Source organism: Hippocampus bargibanti, linkage group LG13, assembly GCF_051943395.1.
Source record: "Hippocampus bargibanti isolate YZ-2025 linkage group LG13, ASM5194339v1, whole genome shotgun sequence".
NCBI lineage: Eukaryota > Metazoa > Chordata > Actinopteri > Syngnathiformes > Syngnathidae > Hippocampus > Hippocampus bargibanti.
Window position 1 is genome coordinate 3702362 of NC_142746.1, and position 27169 is coordinate 3729530.

General features: G+C 42.3%; 2 protein-coding genes across 2 annotated transcripts in view; both read right to left on the reverse strand.

The window, feature by feature from the left end:
- piezo1 (piezo type mechanosensitive ion channel component 1 (Er blood group)) overlaps positions 1–27169 on the reverse strand; it is a 106864-nt gene that overhangs the window by 10512 nt on the left and 69183 nt on the right. The window contains 14 exon segments of the mRNA XM_089011746.1: positions 2288–2380; positions 3478–3666; positions 5072–5219; positions 5491–5649; positions 5763–5824; positions 10048–10200; positions 10801–10948; positions 12153–12285; positions 15786–15975; positions 16071–16226; positions 17335–17523; positions 18211–18469; positions 23851–23950; positions 23953–24011. Of these exon segments, the coding sequence (XP_088867872.1) occupies positions 2288–2380; positions 3478–3666; positions 5072–5219; positions 5491–5649; positions 5763–5824; positions 10048–10200; positions 10801–10948; positions 12153–12285; positions 15786–15975; positions 16071–16226; positions 17335–17523; positions 18211–18469; positions 23851–23950; positions 23953–24011 (2038 nt within the window).
- LOC148889060 (uncharacterized) lies at positions 19459–23329 on the reverse strand. The gene is made up of 3 exons (XM_089011749.1): positions 22120–23329; positions 21890–21986; positions 19459–21807 (listed from the first exon to the last, which is right to left on the reverse strand). Exons 1-3 carry the CDS (start codon positions 22340–22342, stop codon positions 21675–21677), a joined length of 453 nt encoding a protein of 150 aa, XP_088867875.1. The 5' UTR covers positions 22343–23329; the 3' UTR covers positions 19459–21674.

Sequence of the window (27169 nt, forward strand, 5' to 3'; positions counted from 1 at the left end):
AGGGTTCTTCTTTATTGAAAAGAAAGACAGATCCCTGCGTCAGTGTGTCAATTATCGGGGTCTGAACGACATCACCATTCGCAACAAATACGCTCTCCCCCTCATGGATTCAGCCTTCGCGCCTCTTCAATCAGCGACCATTTTAACGAAATTGGATCTGCGAAATGCTTATCACCTGGTTCGCATCAGAGAGGGGGGCGAGTGGAAAACCGCATTCAAAACGCCCTTGGGGCATTTTGAATATTTGATGCCGTTCGGACTCACCAACGCTCCCGCCATATTCCAAAACCTCATTAACGATGTGCTAAGGGACTTTATCAATGTCTTTGTGTTTGTTTATTCAGATGCCATCCTCATTTTTTCCAAATCCCCAGAAGAACACCGGCAGCATTTGAATCACTGTCTCCACCGTGTATTTCGTCCCCACTATCTTCCGGCGTCCCTCGAGTCTTGTCACCACTCCTCGTGCGGACGTCACATATAGAGTATTTGAAAACAACCATTACTGCCATTACTGTAGGCCGACCAACCAATCGATAATAATAATAATAATAATAATAATAATAATAATAATAATAATAATAATAATAATAATAATGCATTGTATTTACAAGCGCCTTTCAAAACTCTCAAGTGCACTTTACAGTCACAGGACAAGAACAACATTTTTTTTCCTGTGGGTGAGCAGCAGCAGCCAGATGCGCCAGCGTTCACTCAACCCGGAAATGTACGCTACTAATTCAAATATAAAATGGCCACAATAACATTCAAATAAAGTAAAACTACTCACCATTTGATGACAATGCTCTGATCTTACCTTGAAATGGGAATCCCTTCATTTCTAAATGTTAGCTAGCTAGCTGTGTCCTAGCTTTTGTGGTACAAAATGGAGGATTATGGTAGATTTTATTTTATTATTAATAGTTTTATTATATTTTTTTGTGGCAACCAGATTTCAGCTGATACTTTATAATACTAATAATAGTGGTACCTCGGTTCTCGAACGCCTCACTGTTCGAACAAATCGGTGTTCGAACAAAATATTCGAGATATTCTTGCTTCGGCGTTCGAACGCCAATACGACGCGAGTGCGTACGCGAGGGTGGGGAGCTGAGCGGCGCACGGGTGTATCGCTCTCTCCGTGACCAACTGTTGTCGCTAGCGGATGTGCTGCGTTTTGCTCTCGCGTTTAATATAGGTGTACGAAGAGTTTTAGCCCCTAATCATGCCTCCAAAGAAAGTAAGTGCTGCTTAAAGTGACAAACGAAAAGTAGTGCGTACAACTATTGCATTTAAGAAAGAAATAATCGCAAAATATGAAGGATGTGTGCAAGTGTCTGATCTGGCGAGGGAATGCAGCATGGCGAAATCTACGAAATCAGTACGATATTAAAGTATAAGGAGGCTGTGAAATCTAGTGATGTGACCGTGGGAGTGAGAGCAAGTGTCATTGGATAGATATTTGAAGAGAAAATAACATCCTGTAGCTGTCACGTTCCGAGCGAGAGTGACGGCAGATGACTCGTCGGAACGTAGTGGAATGTTTGGGATCCCAAAGCAGGCAGCAGAGACGTATACTACCCAAGCAGGATGTTTATTCACAAATAAAAGAAAACACAGCGAGTAAGAAGGCAGGGGGTGATCCGACCCGCTTACTACGCCAAAAAGCAAATGGCACACGAGGGTGCAAAATTACGCAATCTCGGAAGATGACATAAATTTACGGGACGCCGGGAAAATACCTCGAATCGGATACACTTGCGCATCGAAGGAAGGTACGGTGGCGAGTTGAGGCAATCATCCGGCATTGGCGAGGTGATCGCGAACCGTATAAATGCCCTGTGTCCGTGATTAGAGAATGACAGCGGGTGGAGAACGGCCGGGAGAGGCAAGTGACAGGAGCAAAGAGGTGGTTTCGGTGTTCGAAAAAATCGCTTTTCGAACAGGGTCCCGGAACAAATTATGGTCGAGAACCGAGGTACCACTGTACTAATAATATTAATAATACTACTACTACTACTACTACTACTACTACTACTACTATACTACTACTACTACTACTACTACTACTACTACTACTAATAATAATAATAATAAAACATTTCACTTATAAGCGCCTTTCAAAACTCTCAAGGTCACTTTCCAGTCACAGGATAAGATATATCACACCCACCGACCGATAGAGTCATAGAGATAGAGATAGAGTCATAATTATATATAACAGTAGAAACCATGAAAGCACAAAACAGTAAAATCTGAGTCATGCAGAACAAAAATGATCACGCACCGCATTGTTCCCGAACTTTTTCCCAAGTTTTGCATATTCTGCCTCTGTAAATGGTTTGATCGACTGCTGCTGGACACTCATGGTAAAGAGGGGCTGCGGACACACAATAAAAGAGACCTAAATAAAACTACAAATGACAATACAACACAATACATATTGATTTATATAGCGCTTTAACAACAGCTAAAGCTATAAATAAGCGCTTAACATGGACAGCTATCATATACAGTGATACCTTGGCTTTCGAACTTAATTGGTTCCCAGACAGTGTGTAAGGCGAAAAGTGTGTATCCCAAAAATTAATTTCCCATAGGAAACCATGAAAATGAGAATAATACGAATAATTTTCTACTTTCTAATTTTCTAAGCCTTAAAACTGCACAAAATACACCTTATTTTATGTATTATAAATGTGCTATGGTATTCTAATTAAAGTAATAAACTGTACTATATAATAAAGTCGTTTTATTTACCTCTGTGATGGTCGTTGATGGCTTGATGGAATGGAGTGGCCGGTTTCCTCAGCATTTAACACTTGATGAGGAACATAACCCTTTTTCTTTCACCATCTTGAAGAATGATCCCTTGTCGGTGCTTTCTCTGCGATCATTTTATCTAGTTCCTCATCAATTGTGTTCTGTGTAGCTGAGTTGATAGCTTTTTGCATCAAGTGTACAGATGGCTTGTGTGGGTTGTTTGTGGAGCCTGATTGATGGGACATTTTAACCTTGCAGGCTACACTCTGCCTTTGAACTATCTGCTGCGTTGTTGACCAATCACATGGCTTTAACCGAAGACTGGGGGCGGGGAATAGAGGACAGAAAAAAGTTGGTGCCTTTTTCTTTTTTGGAGATGGCTTCACTCTCTCTCTGTCTGTAACCCACCCACCCTCACTGCTGCGTTCTTGACCATTCACGTGACTTTAACCGAAGACTGGGGGCGGGAAATAAACCACAAAAACAGTCTGCAGCCATTTTGTTGGTAGGAGAACGGGCTTGTTCGCGAACGACACATCACTCATTGTGGCGCTCCGTGTGTATCCCGAAAAATAGTTTGTATGCCAAGGTAAAATGTTTATAAATGTAACGTTCGTAAACTGAAAAGTTCGTAAGCCAAGGGGTTCGTAAACCGAGGTATCACTGTATGTAGAAACAAATAAATAAAAGCAAAAGGGTGAGCATCTTGATTACCTCATATCCACCCAGCTTGACTGTAACAGTGACATCAATCGGGTGGTTAACAACACCCACTACAGATCTCACCAATGAAATGAAGAGCAGGGGAAACCAGATTATGCAGACTAAGAAGATGATGATGAGTCCACCCATTCCATATTTCACCATCTTCTTTTTCTTTTGTCCTTTTGGCTGGGGATATTTCTGGGAGAGAAAAACATGTTTGTCAGGATCTCTTCTTAAATTAATTCAGATTGAATAGCGTCCTAAATTCAAAGATGTTTCTGTTCCACATCACATCATATATATGTTCTTAAGGTTATTTTTTGAGTCAGTACAGTGATACCTTGGCTTACGAACTTAATTGGTTCCCAGACAGTGTGTGAGGCGAAAAGTGTGTATCCCAAAAATTAATTTCCCATGTTTGTATTGTTGTTGTGAGAGGATTTCCATTAAAATGAGAATAATCCGTTCCCAGGTGCACATAAAAAATAATTTTCTACTTTCTAATTTTCTAAGCCTTAAAACTACACAAAATAGAACTTATTTTATGTATAATAAATGTACTATGGTATTATAATAATAAATATACCGTATAATAAAGTGGTTTTATTGACCTTTGTGGTGGTCGTTGATGGCTTGATGGAATGGAGTGGCTGGTTTCATCAGCATTAAACACTTGATGATGAACGTAGCCTTCTTCTTTCATCATCTTGAGGAATGATCCCTTGTCTGTCTTTTTTCTGCGATAATTTTACCTTGTTCCTCATCAATTGTGTTCTGTTTAGCTGGGTTGATAGCTTTTTGCATCAAGTGTACGGATGGCTTGTGCGGGTTATCTGTGGAGGTTGATTGATGGGAATTTTAACCTTGCAGTCTACTCTCTGCCTTTGAACTATCAAAGCTGAAACGAGTCCAAATTTCACTGTTTTCTATCCATTTTCTCACTCTCTCTCTGTCGTCTGCCTGTCTCTTTAATGTATAAACCACCTCCCCTCACTGCTGCATTCTTGACCAATCACGTGGCTTTAACCCAGGACTGGGGGCGGGGAATAGAGGACCAAAACAAGCCGGCTGCCATTTTCTTGTTAGGAGAACGGGCTCGTTCGCGAACGACACATCACTCATTGTGGCAGCACCATGTGTATCCCAAAAAATAATTCCTATGCCAAGGTAAAATTTTCATAAATTTAACATTCATAAACCGAAAAGTTCGTAAGCCAAGGGGTTCGTCAACCGAGGTGTCACTGTATTTCTGACTGTTTCATATATTTCAGAGGTATGTCAACCAAAACAGCCACACAGCATCTACAGCAGGGGTCAACAACTTTTCTGAAACTGAGAGCCACCTATTGGCTACTGACTAATGGGAAGCCCTCCCAGCTTGACACACTCTTTTTGAAGAAATTTGCTGAAATAACCTTTGATAACAGTCACCTGTTCAATGTTAATTTACAATTTATGTGAAGACATTGATCAAGGTACGATGAATTCTTTCAATATTTAGGAAAATAAAAATCAATGTGCAAAAATTAATTTTTAGAAATAACAAAACAAGGATGGCCAACAAATTGAACAGCCCTGATAAATCTGAACAAGTAAATATTACCTTCTCTGTCTCACGGCTGCATTTGATGATGAAAATGTTTGCATAAATGTCCTCAACACACATCCAATTGGACAGAGACAAAGTGGTATCTGTCCAAACCCAGTCCATTACTGCTCGTAGCTCTACAAGGAAAGGAACTAGTCGAAAACTACACAAACAGGCACACATTACACACAGGAGCACAAACACACACACACACACACACACACACACACACACACACACACACACACACACACACACACACACACACACACACACACACACACACACACACACACACACACAAACACGCACACGCACACACGCACACACACACACAAACACACTTATAGTTAAATTAAAACACTGCTTTAAAAATGCTGTGATACACTGTATTAACAACATAAAATCATTGAAAATTGAAGATTGCATGGTGGCCTTGGAAGAGAAACAAGTTGAGGTGGGTGTAGTTTTTTGTGAGGAAGTTGCCAAGAATATGAGTAGGGTATCCGCAACGGATTTGGTATGCTGACAGGCCAAAGTAGATACACTTGACAAAATACCACAATTGGGCCACAAAATTCTGATTGAATCTCCTAAAAATGGAAAAAGTGGTAGCATAAACTATAATATTCAGAAAATAATGGAACAATAACATTTGGTTTGCTACCATGTCATTGTGAAAAACTAATCATACAATGAAATTCACCGTTCAGTAACAGCAGGTAGGATGAAGAACATCCACAGATGTATCCCAAAGACAAGAACAACCTTGGATAAGAGCAAAACAATGGTTCAATGCATTTGTGAATCCGTTTTCATTACATTGTTATTTGCAAGGACACAGGAACAATGGTTTGGGACAGTCATTCCGAAAACATTGGCTAAAATCCAATGGCATGAAAACTGAATCAACACAATATCAGACACAGGAAATAATAAATGTTATGGTTCCGAAAGAGTGACCTATAAGAGTGGAGGCAGAAGTACACAGATAGACTACATTTTGTATCAACGGAGCCATCTGAAGGAAATCAGTGACTGAAAAGCAGTGGTTGGTGAGAGTGTAGCCAGATAGCATAGGTTGGTGGTGTGTAGGATGACGCTGGTAGTGAGGAAGATGAAGAAACCAAAGGCAGAAGTGAGGACAAAATGGTGAAAGTTGAAAAAGGAAGAGTGTTGCATACCTTTTAGGAAGGAGTTAAGACACGCACTGGATGGGCAAGAGGTCATTCCAGATGACTGGCAAACTGCAGCGAACATAATCAGAGAGACAGGTCGGAAAGTACTTGGTGTATCGAGTGGAAGAAAGGTAGATAAGGAGACTAGGTGGTGGATTGGGGAGTGGAAGGAGTGTAGACAGAGCAAGAGGTTAGCAAAGAAGAAGTGGGACACTGAGATGGACGGACGAGAGGAGACAGCTGTACAAGGAGATGCAGCGCACGGTTAAAGTAAAGATGGCAAAGGCCAAACAAGAGGCCTATGATGACTTGTATGCGAGGCTGGACAGCAAAGAAGGCGAGGCTGATCTTTACAGGCTGGCGAGAGAGACAAAGATGGTAAGAACCTGCAGCAGGTTAGGGTGATTAAGGATATAGATGGGAATGTATTAACAGGTGCCAGTAGTGTGATTGCAAGATGGAAAGAGTACTTTGAAGAATTGATGAATGAGGATAATGGGAAGGAACAAAGAAAAGAAGATGTTACTGTAGTCGACCAATGAAGGGGGGAAAAGGCACTTGGGCCTGATGGTTTACCAATCAAGGTATGGAAGTATCTAGGAGAGGTGGCAGCGGTGTTGCTGTCTGGAATATTCAACAAGATCTTAGATGGTGAACAGATGCCTGAAGATTGGAGATGAAGTGTACAGGTGCCTATTTTTATGAAACAAGGGAGATGTGCAGGGTTGTAGTAACTACAGAGGAATAAAGTTGAAACACAATGAAACTATGGGAAAGAGTGGATGAAGCTGGACTAACAGCAGAAGCGAACATTTGTGAGAGGCAGTATGGCTTCATGCCAAAAATAGAGTACGACAGGTGCAGTTTTTGCTTTAAAGAACAACCGACATCACTTTTTTGTTTCCTAACTGACATCAGAAAAACGTTTTATAGCATCTAAAATACCCAAAACACACAGTATGATATGATACGCACGCTGACAAATGCAAAACACCAATAAAAATGACTTAAAGTGTCCAAAAACTACAGTGAGACCTCAATTTACGAATTTAATTGGTTCCCAGACAGAGTGTGTAAGGCGAAAAGTGTGTATCTCAAAAAACAAATTCCCATAGGAAACCATTAAAATGGGAATAATCCGTTCCCGGGTTTCCATAAAATATACTTTTCAACTAAATAAGCCTTAAATCTACACACAATATACCTTATTCTATGTATAATAAATGTGTGTTTGTAATGCAATGAAAGAAATACACCGCATTGTATCATAAAGTCACTTTATTTACATTTGTGATGGTCATTTATGGCTTGATGGAATGGCGTTGGAGGTCGAAGGTCAAAGGCCAAAGGGAATTGTATGAGGACTGTAATTAAAGAAATAAACTGTGCTGTAAAATATAGTTTTATTTACCTTTTTGATGGTCGTTGATGGCTTATGGAAGGAGAGTCACCTTCCATAAGGACTGTTGGTGCTGTTCGGTCGTGTGCTTCTGCCGAAGATCACTCCGCCAGCCGTGGTGGGTGTGTATTATGAAAATAGTGCTTATTATAAGGTTTAATTTTCATAAATTTGACGTTTGTAAGACGAAAAGTTTGTACGTTAAGGTGTTTGTAAGTTGAGGTCTCACTGTACTTCAAATTGAACCCGGAAGTGGCCAGTTTCAGAAGGTCCCGCCCCCTTGTTCGTGGTGTCACCCCAAGACGTCTTGCCTTGCTGGAGAATCAAAACAATGGCTTCAGATTCGGAAAATATGCTTTCTTGTTATCATCCAGTTATGAATGTGATTCAAATAGTTCTGAAGAGGAAAGCATACATGTTTGCAATCGATTAAATAATTTATTCCGGTCACTTTGATGCATCTGGAGAGAAATGTAGTGACAAACTCTTTAGTACTCCCAGTACCCAAAAAAGGCAGAAGAGGGCGAAAAAGCTCAGTGTAAATTGTCTCCTGGGACGTTTTGTAAGCGAACATCAAATACACTGTAGAAGTCTTGGCGCAACACACAACGATTCACCATCGCGTTATTTAGGTGTTTTCCTTCTAATTTCGTCATCAACACGGATCAACACGAAGTTTTCAAGACCAAACAAAGTACCGCAAAATGCATTGAGGTGATGCAAGGTATGTCCTTTCTCGGTGAGGGGCGTTCCTTCAGTGACGTAGGGTGAGGACTCGTCACCAACTCAAAAACAAGACTTCCGGAGTATTCAGCGCGAGTCTTAAAACTTAAATTATAGCTATATGCGGTGGAATCTTTGTAAAATACGCTCAGTAGAAGTCATTTAAAGTAATTTTACAAATTATGGACACAACTTGTCCGGAGATGTCGGTTGTCCTTTAAGAATGCTGATAGAGAAGTACAGAGAAGGTCAGAAGGAATTGCATTGTGTCTTTGTAAATCTGGAGAATACGTATGACAGGGTGCCCAGAGAAGAGCTGTGGTATTGCATGAGGAAGTCTGGAGTGACAGAAAAGTATGTCAGAGCGGTGCAAGACATGTTTCATGACTGGAAGACAGTTGTGAGGTGTGCTGTTGGTGTGACAGAGGAATTCAAGGTGGAGATGGGACTCCACCAGGGGTCAGCTCTGAGCCCCTTCTTATTCGCTATGGTGATGGACAGGCTGACAGACGATGTTAGACAAAAAAAAAATCTAAAAAAAAACTAAAAAAATCTCCTTGGACCATGATGTTTGCAGATGACATTGTGATCTGTAGCGAGAACAGGGAACAGGTGGGGGAGAAAGTAGGGATGTGGAGGTATGCCCTGGAAAGGAGAGGAATGAAGATCAGTCGCAGCAAGACAGAATATATGTGTGAATGAGAGTGATCCAAGTGCAAGAGTGATGCTACAGGGAGAAGTGATAAAGAAGGTGGAGGATTTTAAGTACTTGGGGTCAACTGTCCAGAGAGTGTGCAAAAGAGGTAAAGAAGCGTGCCCAGGCCGGCTGGTATGGCTGGAGAAATATGTCAGGTGTTATGTGTTGCAGTTAACACCCCTCCGCAGAATGTTGTAGACATTGCTGATGGTGATTCTGGATTGGCAGAAGGAGATGCTGGTGTCTCTTTTGGGAAGGCGTATTGGAGGGTTTGTTCCAAATTGAGAAATTACCCTTGAATGTAAGGTCTACTCATGGTCTCTGGAGGAGTGTGTAGTGGGAGTCCAATCTCAGACCCAAGATAGGCAGTGTCTGTCTCATCCCAGCTGTCGTACAGTGTACCTGGCTCCACACCCTCGGCAGGGTCCTTGTGGTTGCATTAGAGTTGGACAAATCTGTCTACATGCGTTCTGAGGAATTGGAGAAGGCATTTGACTCTGTCCCTTGAGAAGCTCTTTGGTGGGTGCTTTTGGGAAACAGGATACCAAACCCCATGATGTGTTTGTTCTATTTAGAATATTATAGAACAGGGGTAGGAAATTCAAGAGCCATTCCCTTCTTGTTTTAGATCTCTCTTGATTATGATCTTTTCAGGCTTCGATTGAGCTGGGTGTTGAGTTGATCATTGGAATCAGGTGTGTTGTCATAAAGAAAGATCTATAACCGGCAAAATAAGGCTCCGGAGGAACCAGAAATCCCAGCCCTGTTGTAACTGTTCATAAAAGAACACATTTTTGGCGTGTCCATACTCATATTTCAAAGTGCTTTGATCTGACAAACACGTTTAAGAATGGTGAAAAGAGGAGAACAATGGATTTCCAATCTCACATATGGTAAATGTCAGGAAAATGTTGAAGACACTTTTTAAATACTTTACACAGTTTTTGACTTCTTCAGAATCGAACCATGGAATATAATAATAAATAAACTGAACCTGGAAAATGAGTTTCCCCAAGACAGCCTTACGCAGGTACAAAGCTCTGTCGATGATCATGGTAGTGAACTGGATGAGAAGCATCACCAGAAATGCTTCAGGAACATGGTCCTCTGACAAGGTGGAGGCAATATCAGCTGCTGCGCTGTGTTTCTAGGGTAAAAACCACAAGAACTATTGTGATTAACCAAAATCTTTTGATGTACACTACATTGTACTAGGCTGGGTTTGAATTCCCAATAATGCCGTCGGCACGCGCGGGATCACCACGATCAGAACGCCGTGTTGGGGCCGGCGCCGCGCCGCGTCTTTGAGACAGTTTGTTCTCAGTGAACACATTTCTCTCTCTATCCTAACCTGCTCACCATTCTTCCCATCTGTGTCTGTCTGAGCAACCTTTATATGTCTTCCTCTCCTTCTTTACTGTCCAACATGAATACAAGTCATCGTATGCCTATTTTTGGGCGTTTGCACCTCTCTCTGCCTAAAATGATCTGACACTAGGAGAATGTTTTGAGTTTTCAATTTAGTTCCATTCATTTTTATGTGCTTTCGGCTCGACTTCAGCAAAGTAATTCTCAGAGAGTCCCTGAATATGGATTGATTACTGGATATCTCTAATCTCTTATAGAAAAGGGAAAGGAGGACTTCGGGTTTACTGGTGAGGAAGTTTTTCCTAGGAAGTGATTCTGGCACAGTGAGTAGACTAAGAATAAGTCGCGTAAAAAGGACGGATGGATATCTTTTACTCACCCCAAAAGCCCAAAATCCAAAGACAATTATGATGAAGTCAATACTATCAGTCAGGAACATGAGTGCGTAGACATCAGTGGCAACACGGTATTCAGCTTGGAGAGTATCTAAGAAGAATCCCTGAATGCACTTGAAAAGTCCTTGGATTCTGTTAAAGAGAGGCAGATGTATTACACTTCCTATTAACTGTATATAACAGTGTGGTCAATTTCTTTATATTTGAAAAGATTTTCATTTCATATCAAATGTCCATATTTCTAGGTAGTGTGTACATTTGATTATGCTACCAAGCAAAGAAGCATGATTTGGAATGCGATACCACAAAGTTAAATTGAATTCAAAGTAAAGGCGCTCCCCACCTTACGAACGAGATACGTTCCGAGCGGTCGTTTGTAAGGTGAGTTTGATCATAAGTTGGTTCAGTGCTATATTTTGTATGGAATGTACGTTTAAGTCAAATACTTAACGGGGAAGTATAAAATTCATACGTTCTAACAGTCGTAAAATAAATTCACACCTATTGATCCTATATCCACCGGCACCCCGAAGGTCAACAGTGCCAATGGCGGTCGTTGTTAACCTGGGCCTCAGCCGATCCGGTATTAGATTCAGAGGTTTGATTCTCATATTTGTTTTGGCAAAAATTTTACGTCGGATGCCCTTCCTGACACAATCCTCAAAATGTATTTATCCGGGCTTAGGACCGACACAGTAAGACACTAGCTTGTGTCCCCTGGTGGCTACGTTGGGTCTTCAGTAAGCCATTACTGCATAAAATTACACTTTGTTAAGAATCACGTCCTCCTGGGACATCAACAGGGAAGAGGGATCTCCTCCCTACCCAAATAGTCTCCACAGCCAATTGTAAGCGAGCTCGACGGATCGTGGCTTGAACTGGTTGGATGGGAAACAGAGGATATGGTGCTGAAAAAGGTACCATCATCGGAGGAGAATCCCTTACATGGGATTACATGGACCATAACTTGAGTGGCTGATCTGAAGAAGTCCGTGCCGGCATGTTTTATATATATATATATATATATATACGGCGACGTCATGTCATCCGTTTCATTATCTCTCATCATTGTATGAGGTAGGCATTAGTGTGAAGGGTCTTGCCCCAGGACTCACACTGGATAGTGTTATGAGCTCATTTTGCAGCAAGCGCGGGAAGGGATGGGGAGGAGACATAGAGGGGGGTAGACAGAGAGAAAAGAGAGAGAGAGAGAGAGAGAGAGAGAGAGAGAGAGAGAGAGAGAGTTGGCCACGCAAAAGATTTCCACATTGATATATAGATAAGGGAGAATGCAGTCACGGAATAGGTTGGCGGCTTAGAAATCATGTTAACTAACCCACAGGTAAATGCGTGTTTTAGCTTGCGTATGACGGTCTGTATGCTATAGCTGGCTCCTTCCTTCCTTCTGACTTTCCTCTTCCTGGTCATAAGGTTTTTGTTGGGTTCCATGTTTTCAGTGGTGGAATTCACTGGGATGGCAACAGCAGCCACATGTAGGTGAACCAGAAAATAGAAATAAATAGCATACAAACTTACATTCTCTACTGAAGCAACAAAATCGACTATGACTCTTTCCAAGTATTGTAATACCTTGGCTTACGAACTTAATTGATTCCCAGACAGTGTGTAAGGCAAAAAGTGTGTATCCCAAACATTCATTTCCCATAGGAAACCATTAAAATTAGAATAATCCGTTCCCAGGTCCCCATAAAACATGATTTTCTACTAAATAAGCCTTAAAACTACACAAAATATATCTTGTTTTATGTATAATAAAAGTGCTATTGTATTGTAATGTAAGAAATACACTCTACTGTATAATAAAGTCATTTTATTTATCTTTGTGATGGTCATTGATGGCTTGATGAAATGGAGTGGCCGGTTTCATCAGCATTAAACACTTGAGGAACGTAGCCTTCTTCTTCCACCATCTTGAGGAATGATTCCTTGTAAGCTTTGGCAGCTTTATCGTCAGGACTGGCTGCCTGACCATGACGAATGACACTATGAATCCCTGTATGACGCTGAACATTTTCGAACCTCAGTGGCCAGCCTCGAAATCATCAATGGATGAGGCACTTCCAGGTTACCTCTTGACGATAACCGAGTAAAGTTGCTGTGCTTTCTCTGCAATAATTTTACCTAGTTCCTCATCAATTTTGTTCTGTTTAGCTGGGTTGATAGCTTTTTTTCATAAAGTGTCTCAAGGAGCTCTGTGTTGTACATCTTGGAAGTTGTGATATTGCAACAGCAACAGATGCAGGCAAACACACTAGAAACTTCATTGATAGCTGATTCCCTTGCTTGTCCTTTCTCTTCAAATTGTACAGATGGCTTGTGCGGGTTATTTGTGGAGCCTGATTGATGGGATATTTTAACCTTGCAGTTTACACTCTGCCTTTGAACTATCAATAAAGTTGAAACAAGTCCAAATTTCACTGTTTTCTATCAATTTTCTCACTCTCTCTGTCGTCTGTGTTTCTCTACTCCCCCCCCCCCCCACTGCTGTGACCAATCACGTGCGGTTTCAACTAAAGACTGGAGGCGGGGAATAGAGGACCAAAAAAGTCGGCTGCCATATCCTTGTTAGGAGAACGGCTCGTTTGCCTACGACACATCACTCATTGTGGCGCTCTGTGTGTATCCCGAAAAATAGTTTGTATGACAAGGATGAGAAGGTTTCTTCAGCCGTCATCTGTACAAAAGTGAAGGTTTCGGACGTTTCACCTCCTATCCAAGAGGCTTCGTCAGCGAACTAAAGTCTGACTGGTCGTATCGGCCCCATTTATATATCCCTAATGTCCAGACCTGGTGGCGCCGGACACAGCTATGATAGGTCCCTACTCTCAGGTTGGGGGGGGGGGGCGCGGGACCCCCCCCTGTGGCCCCACTGATTGTTCCTACATTCCTGACTAACGATTGGCCTATTACCCCCACTCCCCCCGGTATCACCTCATCAGCATAACGACCCTCATCAGCATTGCGAAAGTTGCCTAACCTGTTTTGCCTGAGCAGGCTATTGTATGAACGATCCAAATTGAACCTCACACCACCAGACCGGTTTAATGAAGGATTTTGTTGTTTTATAAGAATCGCCTCCTTTACCCCCCTTTCAAACCATCTATGTTCTTTCGCTAAGATTTTAACCTCATTGTCGTCAAATGAGTGGTTGCTAGCTTTTAGGTGCAAATGTACTGCCGATTGAGGCCCACTAGTATTATCCCTGCGATGTTGATAAAGTCTTTTTTTGAGAATTTGTTGAGTCTCCCCAATGTACTGCTCTTTACAATTTTCATTCTTACAATGTATGGAATAAACTACATTACTTTGTTTTTCATTTGGTGAGCAAAGAGCAGTTTGACGACAATGAGGTTAAAATCTTAGCGAAAGAACATAGATGGTTTGAAAGGGGGGTAAAGGAGGCGATTCTTATAAAACAACAAAATCCTTCATTAAACCGGTCTGGTGGTGTGAGGTTCAATTTGGATCGTTCATACAATAGCCTGCTCAGGCAAAACAGGTTAGGCAACTTTCGCAATGCTGATGAGGGTCGTTATGCTGATGAGGTGATACCGGGGGGAGTGGGGGTAATAGGCCAATCGTTAGTCAGGAATGTAGGAACAATCAGTGGGGCCACAGGGGGGGGTCCCGCGCCCCCCCCAACCTGAGAGTAGGGACCTATCATAGCTGTGTCCGGCGCCACCAGGTCTGGACATTAGGGATATATAAATGGGGCCGATACGACCAGTCAGACTTTAGTTCGCTGACGAAGCCTCTTGGATAGGAGGCGAAACGTCCGAAACCTTCACTTTTGTACAGATGACGGCTGAAGAAACCTTCTCATCGATGGACCACTCCTGTACGACTGAGAGCTTACACAGACGTTTGTATGACAAGATTACATTCACGTGAATGTAATGTTCGTCAGCCGAAAAGTTCGTAAGCCAAGGCGTTCATAAGCGGAGGTATCACTGTAGCTTAAAAGGAATAAAAGTCCATGAACTAAGTCAAAATCCTGATGTGCCTCAGAAGTATTTTTTAACAATTAGGAATAAATGCATACATATCATGGGAGTTATTACTGAAAGTAAAAAAATATATATACCTTTTAAAGGACAACCGACGTCTCCGGACAAGTTGTGTCCATAATTTGTAAAATGGCTTCAAATGACTTCTACTGAGTGTATTTTACAAAGATTCCACCGCATATAGCTATATTTTATGTTTTAAGACTCGTGCTGAATATTCTGGAAGTCTTGTTTTTGAGTTGGTGACGGTCAGGGATGCCCCTGACCGAGAAAGTAACACACAATGCATTTTGGGTGACGAGTCCGTACGTGACGTCACTGAAGGAATGCCCCTGACCGAAAAAAAAGGACACGTTGTAGCAGTCCTTCCCTCACATCAATGCTTGTTTGGTCTGAAAACCTCGTGTTGCACCAGAAAGAGCCAGAAGAGGGCGTCCAAGCTCCATGGAAGGAATTTATCAGCCTGTGGAAACGGGCTGATTAATTCCTCACAGGAGGTCGCCATTTTCTGACTCTTTTTGGGTGAGACATTTCCCCCAATGTTGCCTCAAAACGGCACGGAATAAATTCTTTAATCAATTGCAAACATGTATGCTTTCCTCTTCAGAACTATTTGAATCATATTCATAACTGGATGTGTAACAAGAAAGCATATTCTCCGAATCTGAAGCCATTGTTTTGATTCTCCAGCAAGGCACGACGTCTTGGCGTGACGTCACGAACTGGGGGCGGGACTTTCTGAAAATGCCCAATTCGCAGCTCAATTTTTTGCAGATTTTGGACACTTTAAGTCATTTTTATTGGTGTTTTGCATTTGAATAAAAATATCATACTGCGTGTTTTGGGTGTTTTAGATGCTATAAAACGTTTTTCTGACGTCAGTTAGAAAACAAAAAAGTGACGTCGGTTGTCCTTTAAGTGCAATTCCATACTACACAAACCTTGCGAGGTCTGTTTCTTAAAGTCTTTGGGTTTCTTTCGTAACTGGAGGCCACTTCTTTTGTGTGTGATTTCCTCAAAGACCTCTTCTCTGCCCCCACTAGCATCGCCTTTTTTCAGCCTTCTGGAATGAATCAATCCCGAAACACTTTCTTGTCCGTCCAGGGATGCTGATGAGTGAGCTGGAAAGAGCTGGACAGAAAACTAGTTCAAGATCTTCATAAAAATAAATCAACTCAGGCGGCCAATGTCCGTAATAGATTTTAGTTCCTCTTATTCCCACATACCGTTTCATGTTGCTCCAGCTCAGTGATATTTAGATTTTCTGTGGTCGACACAGACTTTAATCCATCGTCCTTGTTTTTGCCTTTTCCCTGCTTATCATCACAGGGTAAATTACTTTGTTCCACCATGGGGTCTTTTTGGTCCCACAATCCATAACGCTGTATTCACATAAAGATACTGTGAGAGCAACACTTGACATAGTGGAAACCCCAAAGTCCAAAACTTTCAAAATTCCATAATTTTAAAGCCATGGATGAAATATTACAAAAGGAGGAAAAGATACAAAACACAAACCCTTGATTTTTGATCCGTTATCATGAAAAATGTTTCATGAGAGAAAAAGCCAATCGACAACTTGTATCAATAAGTTCCAAAGGGGATTGGCCAACATTGTGACAAATCGCTCACGTTTATTAGCAGTAACGTAACCCTTTCAGGGACAGTGGTTATTACGCCAGACAGCTTATCATATTATTAGGTTACAAGGGGCATGAAAGGATTAAGATGGGGTCATGTGACAACTAGTTAATTAGTACAGTGTTGCAAAGAGACATTGTCTGCTTCTCCAAAGAGAGTTTGATGAGGAACAGCTTTTGAAAGTACGATGTTACATAAGATTATCATGATGTTGCACTTTTTTTTCGCCTGAAAACACAGTGTTGATCGAAATTAGAAGTAAAACTACATAAATAACGCGATGGTGAATGGTTGTGTGTCGCACCGAGACCAATTGCGAGAAACGCATAAAGAAGGTGTTAAATTGACACAGATTAATAGCAGAAAAATCAGCCCATTTCCAACAGAGCCTGTGCGCCATCTTGTGCATTTTCTGGGACGCTACATTGGAGTCCAGACGGCTCGAATTGATACGGAAGGACTTCTTGAATCGATTGCAAACATTTATGCTTTCCTCTTCAGAACTATTTGAATCATATTCATAACTGGATGAGTAACAAGAAAGCATTGTCTCCGAATCTGAACTCTCTGAAGCCATTGTTTTGATTCTTGAGCAGGGCAGTTTGTGACTGTGTATCCTGGTGTGATGTCACGAACAAGGGGGCGGGACTGTCTGTATCTCTGCATTTCTTGAGCTCATCTTGAGGCAGTTTTGGGACACTTTAAGTCATTTCTATTGATGTTTTGCATTTGACTAAAAATATCAGCCTGCGTGTTTTGGGTATTTTAGATGGTATAAAAGTTTTTCTGATGTCAGTTAGGAAAGAAAAAAATGGTGTCGGTTGTCCTTTAAATAAAAAAAAGACTTACCATGAGCAAAGATCTATGGAAGAACAGAGCCAGCAGTTGAAGGAGGTCATATCTAAAATAGGTGTCTGTCTTCTCCACACCCAGTATGCGAGGGGGGAAAAAAGGCTTCTCTTCATTTAAAGTAATCTCATAAACACTGTTCCAGGGGAAAAATCCAAACTGAAAAAGGTATTTCACCACGACCGTCACCTGGAGAGAGGCATAGACATCCAGACATATTTCTTAGCAGGTCAACTTCATACTGCAGAGCCACTGGGTTAAATTCCAGCTCCAGCCTTCTTGTATTGAGTTTGCATGTTCTCCCATGCTTGGATGGGTTTTCTCCGGATGTTCCGGTTTCCTCCCACATTCCAAGAACATATACGGCAGGCTGATTGAACCCTCCAAATTCTCGCTAGGTGTGAGTGTGAATGTTTGTGTCTGTGTTGGTTTTTGTGTGCCCTGTGAATAGCTGGCAACCGGTTCAGGTTTGTTTTTCAGTAAATATTTTTCGACAGTTGTTTGTCTGAGTGAACATTTTACAGATTCCCATCCCATCCATCAATCCATTTTCTGAATCGGTTATTTTCACTTCAAGGGTTGTGAAGTGTGCTATGACCTCTGCACTGTGAGGTCAACACGTGAACCGATCGACCACTGAGCCACCCTTGATTGAATGTGTCTGAGGGAATAAGTCAGGCTTGGTGTGGTCATTTCAAATAAATGCAGCTTCCCCGTAAATTAGATTAGCCACAATAACTTTGTCATTTAGCAAGGGTGGGAAATGCGTTTTCAGACAGGGCTAGCTTCGAATTGTAATTGGTCCTTAATAAATAAAAATCACGATTTAAAAACTGCATTTTATGTTCTGCATAGCCATTTCATTACATTACATACCTCTGTGTAGATAATGGCAGTCATCCAAAATGTTTTCGTTGGTCTTGGAACAGTCAACATAGCCCATAGAAAGACCATTATTGGCAGTACAAGTGATATCACAGAAGCATTGACCACATTATTCAAAATGATGATGAAATAACAAACTAGGTCTGAGTTGGCTGCCAGCAGATTGTGCATGGCAAACAAGAGCTTCAGCATGCGGTTTTGGTTGCTGTAGAACATTATGCTCTCTTCCAGCTCTTCAATAAAGAATTGCCTATGGGGACAAAACACAATGTGATTACGGTAATCATCGTCATCATTCAATCAACTATAAAACTATAACTAGTATTTCCCAGCCAATGTGACAGAAAAAAAAATCACAATAATAATAATAATAATAATAATAATAATAATAATAATAATAATAATAATAATAATAATAATAATAATAATAATAATAATACATTTAATTTCAAGCGCCTTTCAAAACACCCAAGGACACTTTACAATAAAAACAAAGCACACAACAATAAAACCATAAGTAAAATGACAAATAATAAAATAAAAGATTGAACTAGACATTGAAAGCAATTTTAAACAGATGGGTTTTGAGGTGGGACTTAAAAATAGGGAGGGAGTCAATATTATGGATGTTGGATGGAAGTGAATTCCAGAGTTTGGGAGCAGAGCGGCTGAAAGCTCTGCATCCCATCGTGGTGAGACGGGCAGAGGGCACATAGAGGTGAAGGGAGGATGATGATTTGAGGGACCGAGAGGGAGATTTGAAGCAGGTCAGACAGATAGGGAGGGGCAAGGTTATGGATGGCTTTGAATGTAAACAGAAGTATTTTGAATTCGATCCAATGTTTAACAGGGAGCCAGTGGAGCTGCTGGAGGACAGGAGTGATGTGGTGAAAGGAGGGGGTTTTAGTGATGATCCGGGCTGAAGAATCTTGGACGAGTTGGAGTTTATGGAGAAATTTCTGATTGACACCGAAGAGAAGTGAGTTACAATAATCGATGCGGGAGGTGATGAGACTGTGGATAAGGATAGCCGCGGAGTGAGGGGTGAGCGAGGGACGGAGAGGGTTAATATTACGGAGGTGGAAATAAGCAGACCGAGTTATGTTATTTATATGGGAGTGAAAAGACAGTGAGCTATCGAGGATGACACCCAGGCTCTTGACCTGAAGGGAGGGGGGCACGGTTGAACTGTCAAGGGTGAGAGAAAAACGGTTTGCTTTGGATTTAATTTATGAAAGGCAAAGTGAAAGGGATGAAGGTGGAAGAGAGGCGTCGGGTTTCATGGAGAGGTAGAGTTGGGTGTCATCCGCGAAGCAGTGAAAGTGAATGCCAAAATTGCGGAAAATATTGCCAAGAGGAAGAAGGTAGGTAATAGAGAGAAGGGGCCCCAGGACAGACCCTTGGGGCACACCAGAGGACAAAGGAGAGGACCGTGAGGCTAACGAGTTGATTTGGATAAATTGTGAGCGATCAGAGAGATAGGAGTGAAACCAGCAAAGTGGGGTGTGTGTGATGTCTAGGGTGGAAAGTCTGTCAAGGAGGATGGGGTGGGAAATGGTGTCAAAAGCCGCGGTCAGGTCACGAAGGATGAGGTTGGAGAGTGAACCGGCATCGGCTGCCATGAAAAGATCATTCGTGAGTTTTATGAGCTGATTCAGTACTGTGGCGGGGGCGGAAACCAGACTGAATTGTTTGTAAAAGTTATTGTGAGTGAGGTGAGAGTGAAGCTGGGAGGCAACAGTTTTTTCAAGGATTTTGGCGATTAATGGAAGATGGGAAATTGGACGTAAGTTATTGAAATCGTTTGCATCTGAGCCAGGTTTTTTCAGGATTGGAGTAACAGCTGCGGTTTTGAGTGAGATAGGAACAATTCCAGTTTATAATGAGGAGTGAATAATGGTTGAAATAAATGGGTGAAGAGAGGGTAGGCAGGACTTGCTAAGGATGGTCGGGAGGGGATCGAGCTGACAGGAGGAATTCTTGGATTTGGTGATTATGTCTGAGATTATAGAGGGATGGGGGAGTTCAAAAGCGGATAGCAGTTGGGAAGGAGTAGAAATTCCTTCATCATTCCTTCATTCCTTTCATCACTTTGCTGCTGTGAAATGTAAATTTCTCCACTGTGAGACTAATAAAGGCATATCCAATCCAATCCAATCCAAAGGTGGGGAGACGGGGGTTGGGGGGGTCAGAGGAGCCGAGGTGCTGATGGATTTTGTTGACCTTTTCACTAAAAAACATAAGCAGAGTGTTGCAGGTATCAGAGAAATAAAAGTGTGAGGGGAGAGAGATAGGAGGTTGTATGATTTTGTTATATAGGGAAAAGAGGACCCATGTGTTCCCAGGATTTGAGTCAATGAGTCCAGAGTAGTATCGCGCTTTTGCGCATGAGTTAAAGTCCTTGTAATGGGTGAGGTGAGCTGTGTACATGTCCTTGTGAGTAGTGAGATCGGTCTTCCTGTAAAGTCTTTCCAGTTGCCGAGTTTTAGTCTTGATGGAGCGGAGATGGGCTGTGAACCAAGGGGCGGACCGGGTGAATTGGACAGATCGGGACTTTACAGGCGCAAGGGCGTTGAGGATGTTCGTGAGGTCAGCGTTGTATCGGGAAACAAGTTCAACAGGGGAGGAGTTGTAGTCTGGAGTCAGGGTGGCAATCATCTCGGTGAGGGTGGCAGTGTTGATGTCCTTGATGTTGCGATATGTGATGATGCGGGATGGTTTGGGGAGGGAGAGGGTAATGGAAACGTTGAATGAAACCAGGAAATGGTCTATTACAGGATGTTTGTTTGCTGTGCAATTCGTTGGGGTAAGGCCAGAAATGCAAATGAGGTCCAGGGTGTGGCCTTTTATGTGGGTGAGGAAATCCGAGAATTGATGCAGACCAAAGCTGTCAAGTGAGGAGGTGAAGTCTTTGGTGAGGGGAAGAGTGGAAATGTCAGGGGAAGAGTGGAAATGTCCCAGAGAATAATTATATTTGGTGACAGAGTGGAGAGGTGTGTGAGGAAATCACAGAATTCTTTTAGAAAGTCACAGTGTGGTTTCGGTGCACGGTATACAGCCGCTATGATTGTGGGATAGGGTCCGGAAATTTTAAATGCACGGCATTCAAATGATAGGGTTTCCGGGAGTGAAACTTGGAGGACTTTCCAGTTCTCGCGGTAAATTGTCGCGAGACCACCTCCGCGGCCTGAGAGGCGGGGCTTAGAAATGTAAACAAAGCCTGCCAGAGTCGCGTCGTTGAGCTGGGAGAAGTCTCCCGCCGTTTGCCAGCTCTCATTAATACAGAAAAAGTCAAGCATACGGTCACTTAGGATGTCTAAAGATGGAGGACACTGATTTGCTGTGGAATTTGATGTGTGATGTGAATTTGCTGATTTGCACCCCTTGAAGGGAAAAGCTGAAAGGAAAAGAAGAAGAAGACGGTCACTTAGCATGTCCTGGATAAGACACCCCTTTCACATAAGCGAGCGGATGTTGAGCAGGCCGAAGTTGAGGCAGGTGGCGTCTCCACTTCGAGGCGCATTAGCCGACCTAGCCAAGCCGGCTAACATATGGTGATCCACTAGGGCGGCTGCTCCTTCTGTGCGGCTGGCGGACGGATGACCACAGGGAGGTGATATCCTTGGAGCTATCGAGGTGAAAGTCTCGACGTGATCCGCAGTGGATATACCTCCGCAAAGGGCGACAAGCGATTTCCGGGAAGTGGATAATCGCCGGTGGCAGGCCGCCCATTGGGATCGGAACTTGAGCAGCTCCGCCGCCGAGTACTGCAGCCGTCCAACAGGTCGATGGAGAAGCAACATGATATCGAACAGCAACGTCCAGAGAGAGGCAGCGGCCAGGTTAACCCTCAACAGCGGGAACGGGTGGGTGGAGATTATAACGCGGCTTCGTCCTTACCATCTTTGTCTCTCTGTTTCGCCAGCCTGTAAAGATCAGTCTCGCCTTTCTTGGTGTCCAGCCGAGCATACAAGTCATCATAGGCCTCTTGTTTGGCATTTGTCACCTTTACCTCAACTGTGCGCTGCATCTCATTGTACTGCTGTCTACTCTCGTCCGTCCTCTCAGTGTCCCATTTCTTCTTTGCTAACCTCTTTCTCTGTACACTCCTGCACCTCCCCATTCCACCACCAAGTCTCCTTATCTACCTTTCTTCCACTCGATACACCAAGTACTTTCCGACCTGAGTCTCTGATTATGTTCGCTGTAGTTTGCCAGTCATCTGGAAGGACCTCTTGCTCACCCAGTGCTTGTCTTGCCTCCTTCCTAAATGTCACTCTTCCTTTTTCAACTTCCACCATTTTGTCCTCACTTCAGCCTTTGGTTTCTTCATCTTCCTCACTGCCAGCGTCATCCTCCACACCACCAACCGATGTTGTCTGGCTACACTCTCACCGACCACTACTTTGCAGTCACTGATTTCCTTTAGATGGCGCCGTTGACACAAAATGTAGTCTACCTGTGTACTTCTGCTTCCACTCTTGTAGGTCACCCTATGCTCCTGTCTCTTCTGAAAGAAAGTATTCACAATAACCATTTCCATTCTCTTAGCAAACTCAACCACCATCTTTATTTCCTGCGCCAACATGTCCATTGAAGTCTCCACCAATTACAACCCTCTCACTTCTCTGGATGTTCTGTATGACTTCATCAAAGTCCAACCAAAATTTCTCCTTCTCCGCCAGCTCACATCCTACTTGTGGGGCATACCCACAAACAACATTGAACATCACGCTTTCAATTTCTAGCTTCAGACTCATCATTCTATCTGATACTCTTTTTACTTTTAAGACATTCCTAACAAACTCCTCTTTTAAGATAACCCCAACTCCATTTCTCTTTCTGTCTTCACCATGATAGAACAACTTAAACCCTGACCCTAAGCTTCTAGCCTTGCTCCCTTTCCACCTCGTCTCCTGAACACACAGTATGTCTACCTTCCTTCTCTGCACCATGTCAACTAGCTCTCGACCTTTACCTGTCATTGTTCCTACATTCAAAGTTCCTACTCTTAGTTCTATACTCTTGGCGTTCCATTTCTCTCTTTTCCTCTAGGCACACCTCCCTCCTCTCCTTCTTCGACCAACAGTAGTCAATTTTCCACTGGCACCCTGTCAACAGTACCAATGGCGGCCATTGTTACTACCGATCCGGTATGGGATTCAGAGTTTTGATTTGCATATTTGTTTTGGCAATGTTTACGTCGGATGCCCTTCCTGACACTACCCTCTGTATTTATCCGAGCTTGGGACCTGCACAATAAGACACTGGCTTGTGCCCCCTTGTGGCTACATTAATGAGGGGGAAAATTTCATACCACAAAAAGTAAAACGATATTTTAACCAAGGGGTGAGGGATGTACCCATTCAGAAACCTCACTCCTGCTGTTATTGCAGTTTCAAGTCCACTTTTTATTGCTTTGTTTTTAAAGAAGTTGAAGTGGGAAATGGGGTGACGTTTATTGTTCAAATGTAACACTAGTTCTTCTCTAAACTTATCAGCAACGCTGGTCCTCACTTCATATCTGGAGTTATTCGGACCTCACAAAACTTGAAACAGGAATGCGTGTGTGTGTGTGTGTGTGTGTGTGTATGTATGTGTGTGTGCGTGCGTGTGTGTTCATGTGTGTACCTGTCTCCAAGCATTTCACTGGCTGTTCTAGAGTGCCTGTGTTGTATAAATTGGGACTCTTTTCCGTCAAGTGGGATTTCAGGTCTCAAGAGAGTTACGCGCTGTTGAGTTGTGGTCTATGAAGAGACCAGTCTTCCACAATCCGGGTCTCCTCCAACAGGCTCATGGAATCAAGCACACAGTGGGTACATTCAAACTAAGTTAATAAGCACATAAAGCATGCGATTGTTTGGCAAACAGTTCAGAGTGTACCTTTCCGACTGCCCGAAGACAACCGGGATAGACTCCAGCTAACAGTGAGGTTAAAGCAGATAATAATAGTTGGATGCAGAGATGTTTTGATGACTCATTTGTAAGATCATAATACTCAAGGAGTTGAATGACTTAATGTAACGCAAGAAAGAAGACAACACAAAGAGGTCCAAGATGGCGCCCGAGTAGGCAGCTGTCAGCAGGTGCTCTTATGAGCCTTGATTTTTTTGCTTGTTTTTATCTTGTGGTTGTGTTTTCTTTGTCACTGTGTGTTGTTGCGCATCGTGTGGAACGGATACAGAGTGTTTTTCTGCATTTTTGGCCATGACATTCTCAAGGAGGAGACTGTGCTGAGTGGTTGCGCCTTTTCAGCAGCATGAATATACCAGTACTGTTTTTGAATGCGAGGAATGTCGGTGCCATTTGACTGTCATCGCTGGACAGCTCTGGGGCAAAATGTGCTTTTTTTGTGCCTGGAATGAGTAGCATCTTCACAGCCCCACTTTGTTCAGCGGAAAGGTCAGTTGCTGTTGGACTGTCAGCTGCTGGGTGGGTGCATGGCTTGAAGAGCCTCCGTGAGAAGAAAGAAGTGTCAACGCAGAGCGCCGATGCGTATGTGGAACTGTCGCAGCTTGGAATTGATGCGGATTTACGTAGCACAGGAGAAGCGAGGCTCTTTTCGTCAATGGATGCTACAGCTTTGGTTTTGCTTTAAACATTTAAATTGTAGTAGACGTGCACATTCCACCATGACGTCCCTGATCCACTGGTGAAAAGGATGCTTTGATCCTTGCCTCTTTCATCTAGAACTGCTTCATGTACCAAAGAGGGTACAGAAAGTGCTTAAGAATGAACGACTGTGTCTTTGTGTTGTCATATTCTCTTTGTTTTGTCATATTATTTGTTATTTAGTTTTTTGTTCTTTTGGCTTCAAGATGACGCCATGAGAGTGGCTGCCTTTCCAGCAGCTCCTGTATTTCTTTTTTCTACTTCTTTCATTCCTTTCATCTTCCTTGCATAACTTTGCCACTTTGAAATGGAAATTTCTCCACTGCGAGACTAATAAAGGTACATCCATTCCAATCCAAGCAATAATTTTCTGAAATTCACACTTTTCAATGGTCAGAAATATTGAATTTAAAAACCTAAGATGTGAGCCACCCTAAAAGACAACCGACGCCGGACAAGTTGTGTCCATAAATTGTAAAATCACTTCAAATGACTTCGACTAAGTGTATTTTACAAAGATTCCACCGCATATAGCTACATTTTACGTTTTAAGACTCGCGCTGAATATTCAGGAAGTCTTGTTTTCGAGTTGTTGACGATGCCTGATGTGGCGTCACGTCTGGAACTCCCCTGACCGAGAAAGCGACACACAATGCATTTTGGGTACATTGTTTGGTATGAAACCTTCGTGTTGATCCGTGTTGATGGTGAAATTAGAAGGAAATCATTGTGTGTTGCACCAAGACTACTATTTGATACAAGTTGACACAAATTCCCAGAAGACACATCAGCCCATTTCCAACGGAGCTTGTGCGCCATCTTGTGCATTTTCTGGGAGCTACATTGGAGTCCAGATGCCAAATGATACGGAAGGACTTCCTTAATCGATTGCAAACATTTATGCTTTCCTCTTCAGAACTATTTGAATCATATTCATTACTGGACGAGTAACAAGAAAGCATCTTCTCCAAATCTGAACTCTCTGAAGCCATTGTTTTGATTCTCGAGCAGGGCAGTTTGTGATGGTGTATCCTGGCGTAACATCACGAACAAGGGGGCGGGACTTTCTGAATCTCGCCATTTCTGAGCTCATTTTGTGGCAGTTTTGGAACACTTCAAGTCATTTTTATTGGTGTTTTGCATTTGACTAAAAATATCAGCCTGCGTGTTTTGGGTATTTTAGATGCTATAAAACATTTTTCTGATGTCAGTTAGGAAGCAAAAAAATGGTGTCAGTTGTCCTTTAAAGGTAAACATTGTATTGGTAGCCATGTCATTTTTTTCATCTGCTCGTGACTGTATATATATATATATATATATATATATATATATATATATATATATATATATATATATATATATATATATATATATATATATATATATATATATATATATACAGTAAAGTCTCGTTATATCGATACCGGATATATCGATAGTCCCGGTTATATCGATACTATTTCTATGCACGCACAGAGAAAATTACATGCAAACAGGGTCGGATATATCGATAGTCCCGGTTATATCGATATTTTTCGGACTCCCTTGAATATCGATATAACGAGACTTTAAATATATATATATATATATATATATATATATATATATATATATATATATATATATATATATATATATATATATATAGTGTGATGTCAGGAGAGGTTGGGTCCTGGAGGGGAAATACATTCCACTAAGATGGCTTCACCCAGAGAGAGTTTTGGCCCCATCTGGTGGAAGGCAGCAATCCAAACCGTACACCTGTGGCTGATCGTGGCTTGATTGGTATGCCCATGGCTTTTAAGGCTAGAGAGCCTCTGAGTGTGCGGCCGGGGAGACAAGTGCCATTGTTGTCGTCTGTGGAGAAACACTGAGAAACTGATTGTTGCATGGAACTCGTCGCCAGTTGGGACCATAGCACGGAACACCGTATTTGGAACCTTGCTAATTGTGGCTAGGCTACCTAGGAAGGACATCAAGAGGGGTGAGGCCTAAAAACCCAGGGAAAAGTACCCCGTCTTCCATTTAGCCTCAGAAGAGACTTTATTCTGATTTAAGAATTGGAAGGCACACTATTCTTGCCTTTGTTGATTGTGAAATCCCCCTGTAACACTTTATTAAAACCTTTGTTTGCATTCAAACCTGTCGCCCATTGCACTCCTTGTCCTGCCCCGCTGAGAGATAGCCTCTCATGACATTACAATATACAGTAAAGTCTCGTTATATCGATATCGGATATATCGATAGTCCCGGTTATATCGATACTATTTCTATGCACGCACGGAGAAAATTACATGCAGACAGGGTCGGATATATCGATAGTCCCGGTTATATCGAT

What these genes read in the sequence shown, in the direction of transcription:
- LOC148889060 (XM_089011749.1), bottom strand. Translation starts at nt 22,342, where the DNA reads ATGGGGAGGTGCAGGAGTGTACAGAGAAAGAGGTTAGCAAAGAAGAAA. An exon ending in GAAACAGAGAGACAAAGATG is followed by an intron (nt 21,987 to 22,119) that starts GTAAGGACGAAG and finishes GGACGGCTGCAG; the next exon opens with TACTCGGCGGCGGAGCTGCT. An exon ending in GCTTGTCGCCCTTTGCGGAG is followed by an intron (nt 21,808 to 21,889) that starts GTATATCCACTG and finishes TCCGTCCGCCAG; the next exon opens with CCGCACAGAAGGAGCAGCCG.